The sequence below is a fragment of the Parasteatoda tepidariorum genome, chromosome 8 (assembly GCF_982258835.1).
Source record: "Parasteatoda tepidariorum strain Cologne lab strain chromosome 8, Ptep-v5.0, whole genome shotgun sequence".
In the NCBI taxonomy this organism is placed as follows: domain Eukaryota; kingdom Metazoa; phylum Arthropoda; class Arachnida; order Araneae; family Theridiidae; genus Parasteatoda; species Parasteatoda tepidariorum.
This window is the reverse complement of record NC_141762.1, coordinates 15,283,736-15,305,253: the sequence shown is the minus strand read 5'-3', so window position 1 is coordinate 15,305,253 and position 21,518 is coordinate 15,283,736. Positions and strand designations below refer to the sequence as shown.

The window sequence follows — 21,518 nt, the reverse complement described above, 5'->3', positions numbered from 1 at the left end:
TGTATTTATTTTGCACATTTTGTATTTTATTTTAAACATTTTTGTATGCTTACTCCATTATTTAGCAGCAGTATTTATTTATATACTCAAACAAGCAATTAATTGAGTAAACATACTAAAATGATAAGGACTTTCACAATTTCAGGAATTTTTTTTTTAAAAATAGAAAATTATTTTATACATTTTTGAATTTATTTTGAATTAAACTGAGATAGTTTCAAAATATTCTTTAATAATTTGAAAATAGGGGTTTAAATTAAAAAAAATATTAAAACATTAAAAAAAGAAAAGCTTAAAAATTAATATTCAACCAGGAACCCATGAAGAACTCAAAAAATCAAGTAGAGATGACAGTCATGAAAAAATTTGGGAAGAGTTTGCAAAAAAACTAATACTTACGGAATCCTAAGGAAGAAGGATAGAAAAATTCTTCTGACACTTGCAGGGATTTAAATTTTTTTATGCTTTGGGGAACAGTGAATACACCCTACATAAACAAGTAATAATAAAACATTACATAGTATGACAACAAGTATACAACTAGATTTTCCTGACATTTAATAAAGCAGTTTTCAGAGAATTTAAAAAAAAAAAAAATTAAATTATTAACTCAGCGAAAACAGTTGGCAGAAACATAGCAATTATTTAATCTATTACAAAGTACAATGTAACCAAACAAGTGCAGGAAGTTTAAACTTTCTATTTAATCTTAAAGTCTACATCAATCATGTATGGAACAGCATGTCTGTGTAAAACGATTTAACAATTGATAAAAGGTAATGATAATATTTAACAGCGAATAAAATACTTAATATTTCTAAATAAAATAATTAATAATGTTATTCAATTATAACAAATTAATGACTAAATAAATGAAATTTTGTTAATTAAAATCAAGCATTAATGAATAGTATAGATATAAATGAACAGTAAAGACAGAAAACCAATTTGCTTGTTACATTATCCATAATAAAACTATTCATAATAAAACTAAATGGATGTAATTAAAATACATGCATTAAAAATAAAACAGCATATTATTAGATATACAACAAATGAAAATTATAATTTTTAAAGTTACATTAGATTTTTTTTTCTTCCCATTTCTTCATACTTTTTTTTCTTCTTAATATTTTGAACACCAATCTATACTTAAGTGAAAAACAATGTGAATACAGAACAAATAAATTTCAGAAATGGACATACTATAGTTTTGGTTCCCTAAAACAAGAATCTTCCTCAATAACCAAACACCAAATGGCATAAGTAAAGAGATAAAGACATGCCAAGTTGGTTCAACCAGTCACGACTGAGGAACAAGTTTGCACAGGATAAGGATACAGGATAATATGTAATTAGTGAACAGTCCCAAAGTTCGAGGATTATGGTACTGATCTATAAAGAGTGTGAGAAAGTCATTGGCTTGCAAGTGACGAAGACAATGGTGCTTTACCAACAATGAAATTAACAAGAGAAATAAAATTTTCCTTTGCTTTTAGGTGAAAAAATTGGTAATGTCTAGTTGGTCCCCGTTGTTAGTAAAAATTCAAGAGATTTTTCAACTCGATTTCAGATGGCAGATAATGAAGCCTAAAACTGAGAATCTTTAGCAAAATACAGCAAAGTTGCTCATGAGAATGTAAGAGTCCTTCCCACCGAATCTAGCTCAGTCTACGCACACACAGACTGCATGTATTTCATCAAACATTTAAAATGTTTGGTGCTTAAATATGCTACAAACAGATGGTATGCCGAAATGAATTGTGAAAACATTGAATAACCAATGTGAAAAACGCGCATTTTGCATAATTCGTGGCAAAAATTGATATGGTAAAGAAAAAAATCTCATTTTGGAAAAGGAAAAATTAAGCACTTTTTAAAAACATCCAATGAAAATCTTCAATGGCTTTTAAAAACGAAAATAAGCACTTTTCAAAAAGGCTACGCACTATATGCTTATAGATCTTTTGTCATATTTTTTTATGTGGTTTCATACACAAAATTATGAAATAACTGTTTCACTGTATCATTAAATAAAAATTATCATATTAAAATAGAAAGATAAAAAAAAAAACGACAGTTGAACCTCAATATTAAAATAAGAAGGGAGACACTTAAGATTTCATGCCATTGAAAATTTGGATATTGAGAAACAAATTTTTTTCAATTTAGTCAAAATAACAAAATGATAACTGTACTGGTGGTTCAAAAGTTGCATAACATATATTTACTTTTAAAAAATATATATTTTTAACACTGTCACTAATGCTGTTTTCTCATTTGATTTTAGGTTTTGTTAAAATTTCACCATTTTGTCATTTTCTTTATTTAATATAGCTTCAGATGCCTTGACCTTTTTCTTAATATTTTTGATTTCACACAATCACCCCTTACTGAAATATTTTTGTTAACAATAATTACTTTCTCTTAAAAATCAGTTTCTTTCGGATCCACCAAAATTGCAAAGTTCTTTCCTATTTTATGAGCAGGTATCTATACACATATATTTAAACTTACAATCAAGAATAAAAAATATGAATTCAACTGTAGAAATTTCTTTCTTTATTTGGATTTCAAGAAATGATACATTAAATTGGTCAAGAAAAAAATTTTTTTTTTAATTGGAATTCATTTTATAGAAGTTTGTGACATTAAAATTTGGCTGTGTTTATTTAAAAAGTTAAATTTTCTACTCTTGTTAGGATACCTTTTATAAATGTACAATAAACAGTCACAAGTAATAAAAATTTAAAAATATATTAAACATTACTCACTAGAAGCTCTTTTTTACCCAGAACTCTTTTGGTTTCTTCAAGAGAAAATATACCAATATATGGACTTAAGGAGGAAGGGTCACACCTGAATACAAATGGAAATCATTACAATAATTAGAAATAAATGTTCAGTAAAAATATCATTACATTTGTACAAAATATAATTAAGCAAATACATATTAACTCCTAAAGCACAGACAACCTAAGTCTAGATGAGTATTCCTACTTAAGACTTGGTACAGAATGCAGGTAAGTTCTTACCTAACCGTAATCTTTTCTCGCTATGCAATCCTGCACTTAGCTGTTTAGATTGCTACGCACAGATAGTACTGATTTATAGAATATTGACAAATTTAAGTAATTAATCTTACAAAATATCTTTAAAATTTACTATTATTAAATGTTTTAACCATTATGGAGACATTTTCAGATTTAATTTTGGGATACAACATTACTCACGAGTATTGGACATTTTAATTGACCAAGAATGATCACAAAACAGCATGGAAAAAAAAATTATACACACAGAACGGTTTTTATCTCTTTTTACAACACATAGTCTCACTCTTAATTTTCTCCATTGCCACACACAAATAACACTGAATTTGAGTAATTAATCTAACAAGATTTTTTCTTAAATGTTATATCCATTATATATTGAGACATTTTCAAAATTAATTTAGAGCACTACAGTACACATGAGTATTGGACATTATTTTTATTGAATAAAACAAAGTGAACAAAAAAAAATATAAGCTGTAAAAATTTCATAATATTTTTTCTTGGACTTATATTCCTTTTTTATGAGACACAATGTACAATGTATTGCCGGAACCAATAGTTTATTACACTTCATTACCAACTACCTTAGTATACAAGTAATGGGTCATTTTCCCGCCAAAGCAATGTAGCAAGTTTATGGCATTCTGGCAAGACCTCTTTTAATTTTCTGTTTTAATATTTAGTTAATTTTTTATAACTGGTATAGAAAGATGCTCTGACCAATTAGGGTCAATTAATTATGCAAATACGTTAGCAGCAATTTATTACTTAACTAAGTTGTTATGCTTATAACCTCCTAATAGATAAACGTTAACGCTAAACTATTTGAGCTGAGATTGTGTAAATATCTGCATTCAAAATAAATGCTGTTAAAAAATTTATCATCGCCAAATTTGTATTTAAACTTAGCCTATACTTTCTATTTTCATCTTAAAACAAGAGTGCAAATATTCTCTCTTTTTACTATAAATAAACAATTTCGTGAAGAATGCAAATGTTTTTAAAACAAAATTTCCATTTCAATGCAAAATGAGTTTTAATGCAGTACCAACAATATTTTTTGTCATTTTCCATCAAAATAAAAATTCATATAAAATATATATTTAGAAATTGAAAAATTCTAATTTGCATTTAAAGTAAAATGAACAAACTACATTGAGCAAAAATGTTCTTCAAGTTCGTAAAAATTGTGAAGTGTATTTTACTATTCTTTAAAATTTTTAATTTTTCATTGTAGTTCAATTTTCTGAAAGGAATATTTAAAATATTGATAAAAGAATTATTATATAAAGAATGACATCATGTTAAAATTATAAATTAAATTGATCGAAAAATCAACAGTTAAATGCTTAACAACAGTTAGCATTAAACTTGCCAAAATTTGAAGAAATTTGGAGCAGGCACCAAAAGCTATGTGTTGCAAAATAGACATATTGTATAGCAAACATATCACATGAAGTTACAGTTAAAAAAAATATTTTGTTGCTTTTAAATAAATGAAGTAAACAGCTAGCTTTAAACAAAATTTAACAAAACTTTTATAACAAAAAATTGAAGAAAATATTTTTTAATAGTGCTGGTTTTGATAAAAACTTAAAAGAAATTAAAATAATAAATATGTAAAATTAATAAATATTTATTCAAAAAAAATTAAAAGCAGTTGTTTGTTACCTAAAACTGCATGGCATTTGAGCTTGATACCATTGATTTAAATCAAACACAGCAAAATGATAGGATGATGGATAACTTCCAATTTGGTTCCATACTTCCCAGGTAATGAAGCACAAGCTCATTTCCTCTGCTGCTTCACAACCTATTAAATAATTCCTTTTCAGAACAAAAGTATGTATAAACATTATATATACTTTTAGACTCGAAATAAATTTTAAAGCTATGACAAATGAAGTTTTTCCCATAACAAAATTATTCAAAAAATGTAAACAAAACATTGCTGTTGTTAGAAAATTTATATATAACTATATTGCATATTTGGTATTAAATTTTTTTAAGATTATTTGGAATATGGCAAAATATGCAAAAAGTGAAATTAACATTAAGGGGTCCACATTTTAGATCACTCTCGAGACTCTCACGATCTATGAAAACCACACTTCCCAGATTGTTGTCAACCCTATATTTTAGGGGTCAGAAATGCAAATTGGTCAAAAATAAAGGTACGTATATTCAGAGAAATATGTTTTTTGTGGCTGATTTCATAACTGCACAACTTAATTAGCATATTTGAGACCCCCCCCCTCAAAGTATTAAAATTTAGCCCTAGAACCTGAAGATCCAAAAATTAGATAAAAAATTACTCAGGGTGGTCCTTTTTTTTTGGTGCACTGTATTTTTATTATTAAATGATTTTCGAAAGAAAAAAATATGGGAAAAAGTAATTGTCTGTTTATTTAATTTAAGTCGCCACTTTTTGTTGACTTGCCATATGGCGAATGGTGAGGGGTTATTTTAAGGTCCAGCTGAAATACAGCAGTAAAGGATCATGAAGTGTTAAGTAGATGCTATATTGCAAGAGAAAATTTTCACGACAAATTAATTCTGCATTAATAATCTAAAAATATAATTACATTATATATAAGTATTTATCTACATTAATAATTTAAAAATATAAGCTTAAGGAAAAGTGAGTTCATGTATACTGAGAACAGATTTTTCTTCTTTCAAAATATCAAAATCGAAACAAAATATGGCAAAAATACTAAATGGGGAAGTAACATTGCCATGATTAGTTAGCATTTGAAAAATAGAATACAGCATTTGAAACTTTATGGTTTATTTCCGGTTTACATGATTTCACTTTTTCCAGACTTAAAATTTTAAATTATTAATGTAGTAATTCCTCTTAAACATATGGGAATATTTCTGATATCTTTTTTTTGTTGTAATATTACGTGGATGTTTTCTGAAACCACAAAAACCGCATAGAAATTGTATTTTAAATTTAATATTTTAATTTAACTTAAAATTATATTATATGAATAAAAACATATTGCAATAAATATTATGTTTAAACTTTTCTGCAGTCCTTTCTAGTTTTAATCACCAAAAAGTTCTTTATATCTCTTCACAATAAAGAAATAGTTCATATTTTTCGTGACAAAATGGTGAGTGAAAATTTCAGCCTAACTAGCAACTTTTTAAAACTAAAATTTATACCCTGATAAACATTTGATCATAGAATTATGCTTTTTTTGGTTGAGTAATAAAAAATTCTTATTTTATGGTTGAGTAATAAAAACACGGTTCCCACCCAATTTGCAGAAAAAAAATTCCCTGACTTTTCCAGGTAAATTTCAATGAAAATTGAAACCATATTTTTATCAGAAAGCCTTGATTCTTTTATTTGTTACGTGAAATATTAGATGTTCTGTGTAAAAAACTATTATTAAAAGAGGATGTGAACATTTCAGTTTGACTAAAATGTGAAATTTTTACAACAAATAATTGTAATAGATGTAAGAATTATTTAACTCTAATATTAATAACTGATTAGTTTTACAAACAATTTTAAGACAGGCCATTTTTCAGGTATAATATAGGAATATTCCAAGTTTTTGTAAAAAACATTGTAGCTTTCCCTGACCATTCCCTGATTTTTGGAGTTCAAATAAAATTCCCTGGCAATTCCAGGTTTTCCCTGTTCTCCCTGACCCATGGGAACCCTGGAAAAAGACTATTTGTCACCCATTTTAACTATTCTTCCAATTGTAGATTTCTTATGGTATTGTCTACTCAAAAAAAGTGGATGAGTCAAAAGAACGCATAGTTAAGACAGAATTAAAATTCTACTTTTAAATAAGTAAATCATAGAATAAAGAAACATTTTGAGAAAAAAAATCACAATAATTAATTATTTTTAACAAGTAAAATTTTAGTCATGAGTCTACAATCAGGTTTCGGATTAATTCTTTTGCAATACAGTGCTGGGAAAAACTTTAAAACCGAGCAAAAAGTGACCAATTATGAAACCAAACACTACTACTATGGCAGAATATGCACATTTATTTTCCAATTCCAAATGTAGAGGATAATTGCTTTGCATGAAAATTTTATTTTTATTCCACATATTATTTAAATCATGGCAAAGTTAACATGATCATTAAAAAACAAATACTAATTACATTAAAGTCGACACTAATTACGTTGTCAGGCATAATACATGCATATAGGCTGTTTTTTCCAGTACAAGAAGCTATTACAAGTTGTAAAAAAGCAGATTTTAGCGGTCTGTCCAAGCAATACAATGCCAATAGGAACTCACTTAACAGAATGCAAACAAGGTAGAATTTCAGCGTTCAAAGAAATGGGCTTGAGTGGTTCTCAAATTGCAAAAATAAAATAGGAAGGTCCAAGGGTCCAGTGAATAGCTACCTCAGGAATCCTGAAAGATAAGGCAGTAAACAGAGAATTGGAAGGGGGGGGGATTCATCAAGTAGAGAAAGACGAAGCTTGCTTGTCACTGTAAGATGTCATCTGCACAATTAAAAAATGAAATTCAGTTACCATGCAGCAGCCGCACGGTTAGAAACTATTTCAGTAATAATCCGAACATTCAATTTAAAAATAAAAGAAAATCTTCGCCTACTAAACTAAACAAATATGCATTTGCAAAGAAACATTATAAGAAAGATAAGAATTAGAGTGACGTGATATTTTCTGATGAAAATTTCAATTTGGATGGACCAGATGACTGTCAATATTTTTGGTACGGCCTACAAACAGAAGCACACCTATTTACCGACCATTCAATTTGATAGTGTGCTCATTAAGATTTAAGCTGTTTTTCCAACAGGTGGTACAACTCCAATTACATTCATACAAGCTTAAAATTAATTCAATTATGAATCAAGATATATTGGAAAGAAATTTATTGCCTGTTGCTCCTTTTATAACATCCAGAGACTGAACCTTCCAGCAAGACAATGCGGCAGTTCATACTTCATATTCAACAAAATCCAGGGAGAAAGCAAATGAGGTTAAATCTCTCGGCTGGTCATCTCGTAGTCCAGATCTGTGTCCGTTAGAAAAAGCATAAGAGGCATTTAAGTAAGAGACGTTTACAAATCTCGGATTTGATTGATGAGACATTTACAGAGTCGGATTTGATTGATGCGATCAATATGTCTTGGAACCAGATTATGAGATTGATAAATGTAATCAAAAACAAAGGATCTGACATTGTGTGAGTGATTATTAATATAATAACTGTGCAGATTTTTAAACTTTTCCAACTTACTTTGCATTGAAATCTTATTATGACACATAAAGTAATGTTTTTTGCCAGTAATTTACTTTTGCTTTTATTATGTCACAATCTATGGCTATATTATAAAATAAAACAGTATAAGTCCTTTCTTCTATCGTTTTATCACTTTTTTCAGTGACTTTATACTTTTTTCCAGGGCTGTTTTATTCTTGTCTTGAATTAGAAACTCAAATTTTCTTTTCCCTTGAAATGTATTGCCTCTTTAATTATCCTACAGTCAATCTTGATTAATAATCGAAGTCTATAAATTATAATTCAGAGTAATTAATTTCTAAAAAAAAAAAATAGTAAGAAATGAAATAAAAAAAACTTACTTTCATTTCCTGAGATATTTTCATGAGAATGTGATAAATCTTTCTGACTTACAACCTGGCAAGACAAAAGCCGACTATTCATAGAGGGATTGATGAGTGAGTTATGATACACATCATTTGTAAAAGGCAGTTCAAATCTTTTACTACATACTTGTAGCTCCTATAATTCACAATGTGCAATCATAAGATTAAAGAGCACTTGGTTAAAAAAAATGGACAACTTAGAATGCTTTGAAAACTATTATAACATAGAAGTCAAAATATATGTTAGCCATAAAATAATGGATAATTGAAAAATTATAATTAAAAACAAACATTTTTGATGAAAAAAATTAAAATTTGATCAAATTTCAATTTAATGTAGGACAAATATTTTAAAATTAGTTTACTAATACAGGATAAAAATTAAAATTAGTTCATTCAATTACATGTTACATACCAGAATAAATATTTATTTAGAAAAATGATAAATATCAATAAAAAGGCATAAGTGACTTATTTGATTGAAGTAATATGCAGTGGCCAAAATACTATGGATAAAAAGTTAATGGTCAGATGACTACTTCACATTTTTCCAATCTATTTAGGAAGAAGGAGTTTACTAGCCATATACTTTTGAAAAAGCACATTCCATAGGTAATTTGAGATATTTACTCACTGTATAAAGAGCACCAAATGCTTTAACATATTCTCGCTGATGAAATGCCATGGAATACATAGTTGCACTGGACACAGATTCAGGACTGTAATCAAAATAACAAGCATAATAAGTAAATTTATGTTTACAGTAAAAATAAAAAGTAATTTCCTTTATTCAACAAAAAAAATTTTAAGAAATGAGATTGGAGAAAAAAAAACCTTATTCTGATCAAATGCATACGCAGGGATGAGAGCAGTCAGAAAGTAAAAAAGAGGAAATCCCAAAAATAAATAAATATATATATATCTATATATATATATAAACAAAAATGTGATAAAAAAATTTCAATTTTTAAACTTGTAAACCATGTGAATATAAATCCCGATATGAGACTTTTAAATCACGTAAATATGAAACTCTACATCGAATTTAAAAAATGCGAAAATACAAATCATGATTTTTTAATTTTTTGATCACGATGCATAATTTTTAAATCGCGCGATATTACAACCACAAAAACGAATCACGATATTGGATTTTAAGCTCGCGTGAATACGAATTGCTTCATAGGGCTTTAAAAGCTCGTAAATACAAATCGTAATATTGATTTTTTAAATCTCGTAAGTAAGAATCGCAATGTACAATATTTAAATCGCCTGAATAAGAATCGCAACGTTCAACTTTTAAATCAGGTAAATACGAAAATCGAGATTTGATAATAAAATCGCGATTTTAAAAATGCATAAATACAAAACACGATATTGGGTTTTAAATGTCGTAAATAAGAATCATAATATACGATATTTAAATATCGTAAATAAGAATCGCAATGTGCAACTTTTAAATCAGGTAAATACGAAAATCGATGAGTGATATTAAAATCGCGTGAATAAAAATAGAGATATTTGCAGAGTCTGGACTTGTGATTTCTAAAAGGCTTGTTTGTATTGTTTTTGTTTAGACATAATAAATAAAAATTTACAAGATTAATTGAATGAGCAAATAAATATTTTCACCGCAAATCACCTCTATTTTTTTCCTCTTTTTTGTTTGTTTTCAGGCCAGAATACAAGAAGCAGCGACGTCTGAATTACGAAAATACGAGCTATCCAGCCGACAGATAAAAAATACGGAAAATCTTATTTTCTGAGCGTGAAATCGGAGAAAATAGCTAAAATAAGTAAAAATGCGGAAGGGTTAGCAGCTAGGGCGTAGATTGAATTTTCTGTTTATCTTTGAAAATCGTAAATAAATATAATTATTTAACTTCAATGACTGAATTTTAACAACAAAAAAAAAGCGGGATATTTATTAAAAAAAACGAAACTTTTACAGGGTGCGTAGCCAAATCTTTGAATCAAAAATAAGCACTTTTTAAAAACTTTTCAAGCACTTTACAAAAATTTTCAAGCACTCAAAAAATTCATATTCAATCAATGATATTATTGAAAAACAAAAACTTTTTAAAAACAGTTTTAGCGTTAAAAAAACCCAAAAAGAAAAGGGCGTAAATCGAAACAATCAGTACTTTCCCACATCACCGAGTGAATTCAACTTGACCCTGAACTCAGAACAACAGTACCCTTACCCCCTACGTCAAAAAAAGTGTTAGAAGTAAAATAAAATAAACAAGAACAAAATTAAAATAAATTAAAAAGAAAAACATTTCATAAGGATCTGATATTCTCCATCCGAATTGGAGCACTCAGGTTTCGGTTTAAAGAGTGGCACAAGTCATAACGTGGGTACGACATGAAGTCCGCATGAATGATTACGTAGCAAACTCCCCATTTTTTTGGGAAATGCATGGGATCCACCAGATATCACTGAAGGGAGAAAAAAAATCGTAAAAAAAAGCACTTTTTAAAAACGCCAGCTGAAAAAAGCACCTTTAAAAGCTTTTAAAAACGAAATCCCCAAAAAAGCACCTTTAAGTACTTTTTACAAACGCTACGCACCCTGTTTTAGAGAATCGGAGTCTTTGATAAAAAGGCTGAAATTCGAGAAACAAAAAAAATCTCATCCCTGTATAAAGGTCAACCAGTTTTATCCCAAGGAAATGATTTTTAGAAAAACTTCAGAGGGAGGAAAAGGGACTTCAATAATTTCCCTCCGCGGAAAATTAAATTCCTCATAAAACATTTTTAAAAAAATTTCAGCGGAAATTAGCGGGAAAAATGGAAAAATCTAAAAAAAAGCGGAAATCCGCGGAAGAATCTCATCCCTGCATACGAAACCCACAACCCCCGTGGTGACACAGCGACATTGTCGCAGAACGTTACTGAGTTTCATTCAATTTTTTTAATATGGTGTGTAACCAAATTATTCAACAAAAAATAAGCACTTTTCAAGCACTCAAAAAATATTTTTAAGCACTTTAAAAAAATTTCATAATTAGGCAGGGTTGGAAAGTTTTTGACAATTGACAGTTTTATATTGTTTTAACCGACATGTCAAAAAAAAAAAAAAAAAAAAAAACACTTTTGGCCTTGTTTTTGAAAATTATGAAATTTTGAATCATGTAAAACGAATTTCATACGTTACGACTGACAATACACCAAAATAGATAGGGATTGAATTAATTGTGAAAACGTTGAATAGAACAATGTGAACTGCGTCTTTTTGCATAATTCGTAGTGAAAATCGACATGGTAAAGGAAAAATCTCATTTCGAAAAAGGGAAAATTAAGCACTTTTTAAAAACACCCATTGAAAAAAGCACCTTTAAGGGCTTTTAAAAATGAAAATAGAAAATAAGCATCTTTAAGCACTTATTAAAAGTATAGTCATTACTGTTGATTTCCATATAGTTTTTAAATTTATTTTTTTTACCATGATATTATTTATTACAACAATTGAATCTTGAAATAAAAACATTCATTTAGTAACCAATTTACAAAGAGTCTGATTCGCATGACTTTGCCGCAATCTTTGTTTTTCAGTAGTTATAAATTCGGATTTCAAGATTTTTTAATAAATTTTCTTTTTAGTGCAATGATGATTTACAACATGAAAAACAGGAAATAATTGGTGAGTTTTCCTCCTACAAAATGCAAAATATTAGAATAAAAAAATTTTACATATTAAAAAAAAAAGTTTTATCATTTTATTTTAAGCGCAATTTTTTTTTTTTTTTTTTTTTAAGTTGACGTTTCTGTTACTTTAAATCAATAACATGTATATTTGTTGTAAGTACATGTATGTTGTAAGTATCCTGCAGAAAGATATTAGTATTAGAAAGGTTTGTTGTAGAAAGTCAAAAAATTTCTGCCACAGGGCACACAACAAAATACATTAATGTCTAGATCGGAAGTCGTCATGCAGTGATCTTCAGAGGAAGGCATTGGTTCACATTGGGCTGTCTGGCTAACTATGATGATGTCGAGATTGGATTGATGTGATCCGCATTTTTTCATTAAATTATATTCACAGTTAAAATTGCAATAAAAAAAATTATAAAACTTATAAAAATTTATTAATTTTTGTAATTTTGAATAGGCATAATTTTCGATTTTAAATAACAAAAATTACACAAATATAGTATGCAAGAAATGACCGACGCATACTTTTTGATTGAATTACACTGGGAGAAAATATTCATTTAAAAAAATCTCAAAATAGTACAAAAACTTAAAAACTATGAATAAAAAGGAACATGTCTTTAAAATTTCAGAATAATGTAAAAAACAATTATATGCAAATTACTTATAGTTATTCTTCAAAAATTAAACTGAATAAAATCAGTGAGAAGTAAAAATAAGTACAGTGCCCGCCGATAATAAAATCAGCCGCTTTATAAAATCAAATCGGCAAGAACCGAATTGTTACAACATTAATACATGTTAAAAACATCCTTTAATAAAATCAATGCCGCCGATTTTTAAAATCAAAATTTTGACTACATAATAAATCAAAAGTGCAATATTTCCAAAAACTCTCTGTGCCCATGTTCCATATTGTTTAATCCGTTTGAGTAAATTATAGTTAGAGCACATATCATTTTTAAGTTCGTTTGGTGTTAAATTTTATCAGCATGCTGAAAAAGAAGGATTTGAGTCTCAAAGATAAATTCGAAGTGTTGCAAAACTATGATAAGCTTTCTAAATGTAGTCAACGTGAAGCTTCAATTAAATTACGGATTTCCCAAACTGCTCTTTTCAACATTCTGAAACAAAGGATAAATATTTCCGAGGAAATAAAAAAGAATGGAAATCTGTCAAGAAAGCGTAAGCGTGAAGGAAAATCGGAGGAAATTAAAAAGGCTGTTAGAATGGTTTAAAAATGCATGCGAACAAAGAATTCCAATTTCCCGTGGAATTTTATTTCACAAAGCGCAGGACCTTGCTAACTTATTTGGTGATTCTGATTTTAAAACTACAGATGGGTGGCTAACCCGATGGAAAGACCGCAACAACATTGTCCATTGTAAATTGCAGGGTGAAAAGCAAGATGCTGATTTTAGCTCTTCCTCCGATTGGGAAAACAACATGTGGCCAACACTCATCAAAAACTATAAACCAGAGAAAATTTTCAACACAGATGAAACAGGATTAATTTTCCAAGCACTTCCTGAACACACACTGCTGTTTAAAAATGAATCGACTGGTGGATGTAAAAAAATAAAGGAAAGACTAATCGTGCTGCTAACATGCAACATGACAGGAACTGTGAAAAAAAATACTTTAGTGATAGGAAAGAGTTAAAAACCTCCATATTTTAAAGGAGTGAAACACCTGCCCACCAGTTATGCCAACAGCTATAACCCATGGATGACATTCAGCATCTTCACAAAATTTCTTCTTGAATGGGACAAGGAGCTGAAAAATGAAAAGGTCGTCTTACTTTTAGACAATTGTTGTGCGCACCCTGCTGATGAGGACTTGCGTTTGAAAAACATTAAATTAGTGCTTTTGCCACCCAACACTACAGCTATTACTCAACCCCTTGATCAGGGAATCATAAGATCATTCAAGTTTCATTACAGAAAAATGGTTGTTCAAAAAATCATTAGTGACATAGACTGTGACAGCTCTTCTGAACTCTTAACTGCAAACAAACTATCGAAATCTCTTACTACTTTGGAATCAATGCATTTGATTTGTAACTCATAGGACATTGTTTCAACCCAAACAATATCAAATTGCCTTAAAAGGTGTGAATTAAGCACTGGCGATGGAGCTGATAACTGTTTCGAAAAAATGCTCAGCAATGAAGAAATTTAAATGGACAAGAATGTTTCACGTTACGTAGCTATTGACAATAACCTGAAAGCATCAGGAGAAAAATCTGATTCTGAAATTGTTACAGACATCAAAAATTGCAAAGTTATTTCCAATCAAGAAAGAGGAATCAGACTCAAAAGATGAAATAAACTCATTAGTGCCATCTTCAATGGAAGTCAGAAAAGCACTTAATGTATTGCGCCAAGCTTTAGAACAAAGAGGAGGAAATAACGAAAACTATAAAAACTTTTATAAGCTCTAAAATGATGAAACTCAAGCAACCATTGATCGGTTTTTTGCAAAAATTTTGTAAATTTAATCTTACGTAGGGTTTCACTTTATTAAAATAATTAAATTAGTTAAAATAAAGCATTAATGTTGTCATTATTTCAGCTTTTAAAGTGTGTGCATTTAGAATATATCGTAAAAATTAGATTTTTTTTTTTCAAATGTTGAATCGCCTCTTAATAAAATCAGAAAGAGCATAAAACGAAAGTGATTTTAATAAATGGCGGGCACTGTACCTACCTATGACAACTAAGATGCGTCATAGTTAAGATTATGTTTTTAAGAAAGATAAATGTATATCCGTTAAAATTCCAAAACTTACGGTTTATCTTCTTCTGCGCTGTGACCTTTAAAAACCCAAAGATAACAAAAATGTCTTGGATCATTTTCTGGTTCTTGAAAAGCAAAGTTGACAACTGGTTGATTTTGAGACTCATTAGAAATGGTAAATCTAAAATAAAGAAAAAATTAAAAAAATATCCATTGAAAAATTAGCCTTTGAATAAAAAATGAAAGGAGCATGAAAGTAAATAAGACATTTTATGCTAAGCTTTTTATAAAATAAAATAAATTTAATAGAAATAAGATTTAAATGCCAATTCGTTTAAAAAATCATAAAATTTAGTAATATCTTGTGCACAAAATATAAAATAAAAATTTCGGATAGAAAAGCTTTACTAAAATATACCTTCCGTAAAAATTGAAATGATTCCGTGAAAATTGATTGGTTTGAAATTCTTTCAAAGATTGTAGCTTACATTATCCATATTTCAATTGATATTTCAATTTCCATCAACATAGCCAAATTTTTCAACAAAAAATAAGCACTTTTTAAGCACTCAAAAAATATTTTTAAGCACTTTGAAAAATATCATAATTAGACAGGGCTGGCAAGTTTTTGACAATTGATGGTTTTATCCTGCTTTATTTACAGTGACGAAGACGATAGCATGACACAAACAATTAAATTAACAAGAGAAATGAAATTTTCCATCGCTAATAAAGAAAAAAAATTTATAATGTTTAGCTGGTCCCCGTAATCAGCAAAAATTCGAGAGATTTTTCGATTCAACTACAGAGAGCGGAAAATGAAGTCTGAAATTGAGAACCTCTTGCAAAATGCAGTAGAGTTGCACATGACAGTCAAAAATCCTTACCACTGAATCCAACTCAGTATACGCAAGTGCGGACCTGCAAGTATTTCATCAAAAATGTAAAACAAATGGTGTTTTCATACACTACAGATCGGCGGTAAGCGGAACTAGATTGGGGTTGAATTAATTGTGAAAACATTGAATAGGGCAATGTTTTTTTTGCATAATTTGTGGCGAAAATCAACAAGGTAAATAAAAAGATCACATTTCGGAAAGGGAAAATTAAGCACATTTTAAAAACATCCATGGAAAAAAGCACCTTTAAGGGCTTTTAAATAAAAAAAATCGAAAATAAGCACCTTTAAGCACTTTTTAAAAACGCTACTATTAAGTATAAGTTTATTAAAAAAATCAGATTTTATTCGTACAAAATTTACAGACAAAAAATGCTTTTAAAAACAACTAAAAAAATGGAATAAATTTCGGTTTATCCTTAAATTTTAGGAAAATTTTTATTTTTCAATAAAAGAGATATTAAGATGTAGATAGATTATTGTTACATTTAAGGCAATTTCAGTTTCATATATAATGTATTATTATATTTCAATGTAATACAGATTTATTTATTAACACCAGTAGAAAACTTACAGTAGAGTTAAATGATGCAGCTCCCAAAGTTGAATCTCACCAAATTCAAATCCAACAGCAACAGTGGCCAAAGATTTGAAATATTTAAGAGCTGTTACAGAAATATCCTCTGAAAATATTAAAAATATATATTAACATTAGACATCAAAAGTCATCACATTTAGCAACATTCTAAAACAAATTAGTTAATAAAAATCGTCGGCATATGAACTCATTGAGAATCATATGTTCGAACTGCTCTTTACTTTTAGTATTGTATTCTTTTCATCAACACAAATCTTTAATAATTTTTTTTAATTCCAATGGTGGGTACAAAAGACAATTTTGACACCAGAAAACAAATAACAGGAAAATGAAGAAATAAAAACAGGGATGATTGTGAGCCCAGTCAAAATTCTGGAAAATTTCTTGAGTTAAAAAAAAAGAAGTTTAAATTGAAAAATTAGAAAAAAATTTAAACAAGTATTTTTTCCTTTTTCTCAATATTTCTTAGTTTACTTAAAATATATTTAAAATTTTACACATACCATACTTGCCAACTTAAAAAAACTGCCATCAGTAAAACTTTTTTTACGAAAAATTTAAGACTATTCGAATTATTTAATAAGTAACAATACACCACAAATGAATAATAAATATATTAATTATAGAATCTATCACATGATTGAATGTTGATGAAGTGAGAACCAAATTTTCATTAAATTTTTTAATTGCACTTGTTAGAAAATGTACAGAAATATCGAATCAACCAACCATTTATCATCTCAAATTCTATTACAATTATTTCAAATTCTATTACAATGATGCTACTTTTAAAAAAAATGTTATATGCAAAATAAAATAGTTCTTTAAGGGTTTTCCTCTAAATCAACAGTAGAAGAGGATGCTGAATTTAAAGAAGCTGAAGTAGCCTTCTTTGCTTTAATTAAAAAATCTTTTTCAAACTTTTGTTCGTGACAGATTTTAGAAAATTTGGTTTTTAATATAAGCAGGCTTTCTAAAGTTTTATTAGACATAATTGTTCGCGATTCAGTACGGTTCTTTCTAACCAAACTAAAAATTCTCTCACATTCTGAATTTGAATGTGGTATGAGAAGAATTGACAATACAATGTTTCCCAATTTTTCATACTTAAACATGCCATCCGCACCTTTCATTTGACTTATCATTGACCACTGCACATCAATTGCTCTATCTGGAACAGTTATTTCACTCAAATCTTCCAACTGAAGTTGGCAAAACTGTTTCTGCAGTTCATCCATTGCTGTAAGCTTGGTTTCATTACTTTTTGTTTTTAAAAGGAAGGGAAACAAATTTACAAAATATCTCACACTTTCAAAACTGGTGTTTTCAATTTTATTTAAGTCAGCAACTTCAGCATGTTTGAGTACTTGATCATTTAAAGGGAATTTCTTAATAATATACTCACAGGCAGTTATGAAATATTTGATAACTGCTGAATAAAACAATGATTTTTCTTCTTCCGAAGAACTTGAAATTAAGTCCATTGCTGCGTTGCCTATAACTAAATCTTGCTGATCTTTATGGTTGAAAGAAGAATGAAAATTGACACATGTTAACTCTTTTCCTTTAACCTCAGAAGGTTTAACAAACTTCGAAAAAAGTTCTTTCAACAGATCCAAAAGAAGAGCTCTTAATCGATGAATTTGTGGGGAAGATGACTGTAAAACCACATTTACCCTTTCAAATGTAGGGATAACATTTAAAAGAAATAAACTAAAGCACTTATTTAAATCTGAAGATAAAAACATAAAAATTTTCTCTTCTTTGGATAAAGTTGAAGAATCTTTTTTAGCTTTATGTCTTTTAACAATATTCACACTTTCTTGTTGTGAACTTTTCCTTTTTTTATCATTAGTTGGGTCCTGCTTATGTGTCACAGGCTGTTTTATTATAGCACAAGTCTTAGTTTCCACTTTAGGCTTATCCTTCAATTTTTCTACTCCTGTGTTGCTTTCTGTATCAACTACTTTAGGTATTTTGAAAAATGACAAAGTAGATGATACAGACACACTGGAAGTGGAAACTTCAGCTCTAAAATAACTTGTAAGTGGATCCCACTGATTAACCAAGCGTGTAAGACTTCTCCCTAACGATAACCAGCGAGTTGACACATGTTTAAGCACTTTTTGTGCTTCTTTACCATACATTTCCTGAAATTTCTTAAGAGAGTCCTTACGATTAACGCTCCTTTTTAAGTGGTAAAAAATATCTACCAAAACTTCATCTATCCTAACGGGAAAAGTTGCAGCAGCTTTTTCAGAGGCAAGATGTATTAAATGGCAGCAGCATCCAATTGATATTATGTGCTCATTTTCTTTTTCTAAAAATGAAATCACACCATTTTTCTTTCCCTGCATAACAGAAGCATTATCTGCACTGAATGCTATACAATTTCTAAAAGGAATGTCATATTTAGCAAACACATTTAAAAGAAGGGAGCTTATATTTTCACCTGTGGAGTTTCCTTCCAAATTTGGGATTGCCAATAAAGTACTTTCAATGCGTTGAAGATCCACGTTAAAATAACTCACCACAACTGGGTACAACTTATAATCAGCTTCGTGACTACCATCACATGCTGCAGTAAATGCTTGTTCTTGCAAATATTTAATGATTTCTGAAGTTCGATCCATAGCCATTTCATGGACAAGGGATGCAGTTTTGGTTTTAGCACATCCGTAACGTTTCGCAATTTCACTTTTCGGAAACATCTTTCGAAAAAGCGGACCCACATGGCTGGCGGCATTTAGCGGAACATTATGCTCAACTAAAAAAGAGGTAAACAATAACTCAGCACGCATTACTTCATCTTGGACATTATCAGGTGGCTTAAAAAATTTGCTTAGTCTTTGGTTATTTTCAGCGTTTTCAATGTTCTTGGCATGATTCGGTCCGGTCACGTGGCGATGTATATCATTTCTACCTCCGTGCGATATTAGAAAGTCAGAAAAACAAATCGTACAATAAGCATACTTTTCTCCTTTGTTTGATTTTTTTATGCATGGAAACTCTGCAGTATAAGAATTCTTATACGATTGAAAATAAGTTTTCTTCGGTTTCATTTTTAACGCACACCACGTGATTACAAGCTAAGTAGTAGTCGACAGTTCAGTACCGTTTTCGTTCGTTACAGAGGGAGGGAGAACGACGTTTGGATCGGCTAGTTCAGTGACGTAGTAGAAACGGGGAGTGGCAATAATGACGGGAACAGCGCATTCACTAGAGGAGACTGGAAGCAGTTAGGAGGGAGAAAAGGAGAATAACCAATCAACTGGTTTACACGTGAACGTGCCGTTACTATGGTTACGAGGATAAGCCACTTATAAGGGGTGTGTGGTTACCGTGTTGCTTTGGAATAGATCGGAAAACTCCTGTCATTTTTTCTGTTTTCCCCCTTTACAAATGGTTTTACTCTAGCTCCGTAGCGGCTGATAATCGCGGAATTTTACCGATGCGCTAATCGTGCAACGCTAAAAACGGGGGATCCGTATAAATTTCAGGTTAATCCGTAGGCCCGTAAAATTAGACGTAAATCCGTACATTTTACGGATAATCCGTAAAAGTTGGCAAGTATGCACATACCTATGATGACCTGGAGAAGTAATTAAAATTTACAAATATGTCTTTCTTTCTTGAGTGTATGATTATAACAACTATTTACTGATAAAAAAATGAATATTAATCATGAATATAAGCTCACAAAGTATCTCTCTGGCTCTCCCTTACAAACAAATAAAATAAACTGTGTTTTTAAGTTCCCCCTTTGAAAATTTGATTTCCAGAAACTTCTGTGATCAATGATTTTTTCAAACGTCTGGACCTTCGATCTCCGGATCACTGTTAGCGAAAAATACGGAAATCCAGATTTTTTCCGCAGCACAATCAGCCCTGTAAAAAGAAGAAGAAAAAAGTTCCTAGCTTCCCAGTAACGTTCACATAAACACTTGGAGAACCCAGCACTCAAGGTGAGTACAGCTTCTAAGTTCCTGAAGGTTACAGAGCAAGAAGCAGGGGTCATCAAATACATTTAATTGATGAAAATGTTTAGCATTTCATTTTTTGTCAAACAAAAACTTTAAGAGGGATTGACAATTCTTAAAGACTACTAAATACGAGGTTCTAGAGGCAAGGCGGCTCTTGAGCTTGATAAAATGACTACTCTTGAAAAGTGATCCATATTGCTTAAAATTTGAGAGAGTACAATTTGTATGGCTTCGATCTCACCATCCAAAAGCTGATCTAAATAGCTGCTCAATAGCTTTCATTCTGCAAACTGAATATTGAGTACACCAAACAATCATATTTCCTTTTTTTGAACCAAAAAACAATTAATGAATACATAAAATGAATGTATAAATATAAATTATCATTTAACAATTAATTTTTAAGAATGAAAAATTACATTTTTCAAATATAATGCATACCATTAGCATATCTACTAAGAGTACTACTCCCATTTCGTAACTCAAACTTTCCAGAACGATCACTCTTATCTGAAATAATAAACAAAGAATGATATCATCAATATTTATGATAAAATTTTTTTTATATGAATGTAAACTTTGACTTTAGCATTTTAATTCCAATAGAATGGTTCTGGTCACCCTTACAAATTGCAGTTTTTATGCACTACTATTATACTATAGTATGTTTCATAATATTTTATATCTCGTAGCACGTTTTGTATATTTTATAGTGTGTTTAGAAAATGTGAAAATTCAAAATTTAATAGTAAAAGAAATTAAAAAGGATTCCTAATTGCAATTCAGAATATTGAGTGGTTCACCAAGAAATGTGAATACAAAATTTAAAGGGCCAGAGTTTCAACTCTTTTCCCTAGCAAATTCATAAAAATAACACAGTCTCAACTCATATATAGTTAAAAACAATTAAAGAATAGTAAAAGAAATTAAAAAGGATTCCTAATTGCAATTCAGAATATTGAGTG

The 21,518-nt window shown here is 29.4% G+C and overlaps 1 protein-coding gene across 2 annotated transcripts in view; it reads right to left on the bottom strand.

Annotated features, from left to right (window-relative positions):
- The window catches only part of Elys (AT hook containing transcription factor 1 homolog), an 88,186-nt gene that overhangs the window by 56,032 nt on the left and 10,636 nt on the right, over nt 1-21,518 (bottom strand). For both annotated transcript variants that reach the window (XM_087149870.1, XM_087149871.1), the window contains exons 5-12: nt 20,995-21,063; nt 16,547-16,655; nt 15,127-15,255; nt 9,313-9,397; nt 8,655-8,814; nt 4,728-4,869; nt 2,775-2,859; nt 400-487 (exon numbers count right to left, since the gene is read on the bottom strand). In XM_087149870.1, coding sequence (XP_087005996.1) covers nt 400-487; nt 2,775-2,859; nt 4,728-4,869; nt 8,655-8,814; nt 9,313-9,397; nt 15,127-15,255; nt 16,547-16,655; nt 20,995-21,063 — 867 coding nt within the window. The remainder of the gene's footprint in view (nt 1-399; nt 488-2,774; nt 2,860-4,727; nt 4,870-8,654; nt 8,815-9,312; nt 9,398-15,126; nt 15,256-16,546; nt 16,656-20,994; nt 21,064-21,518) is intronic.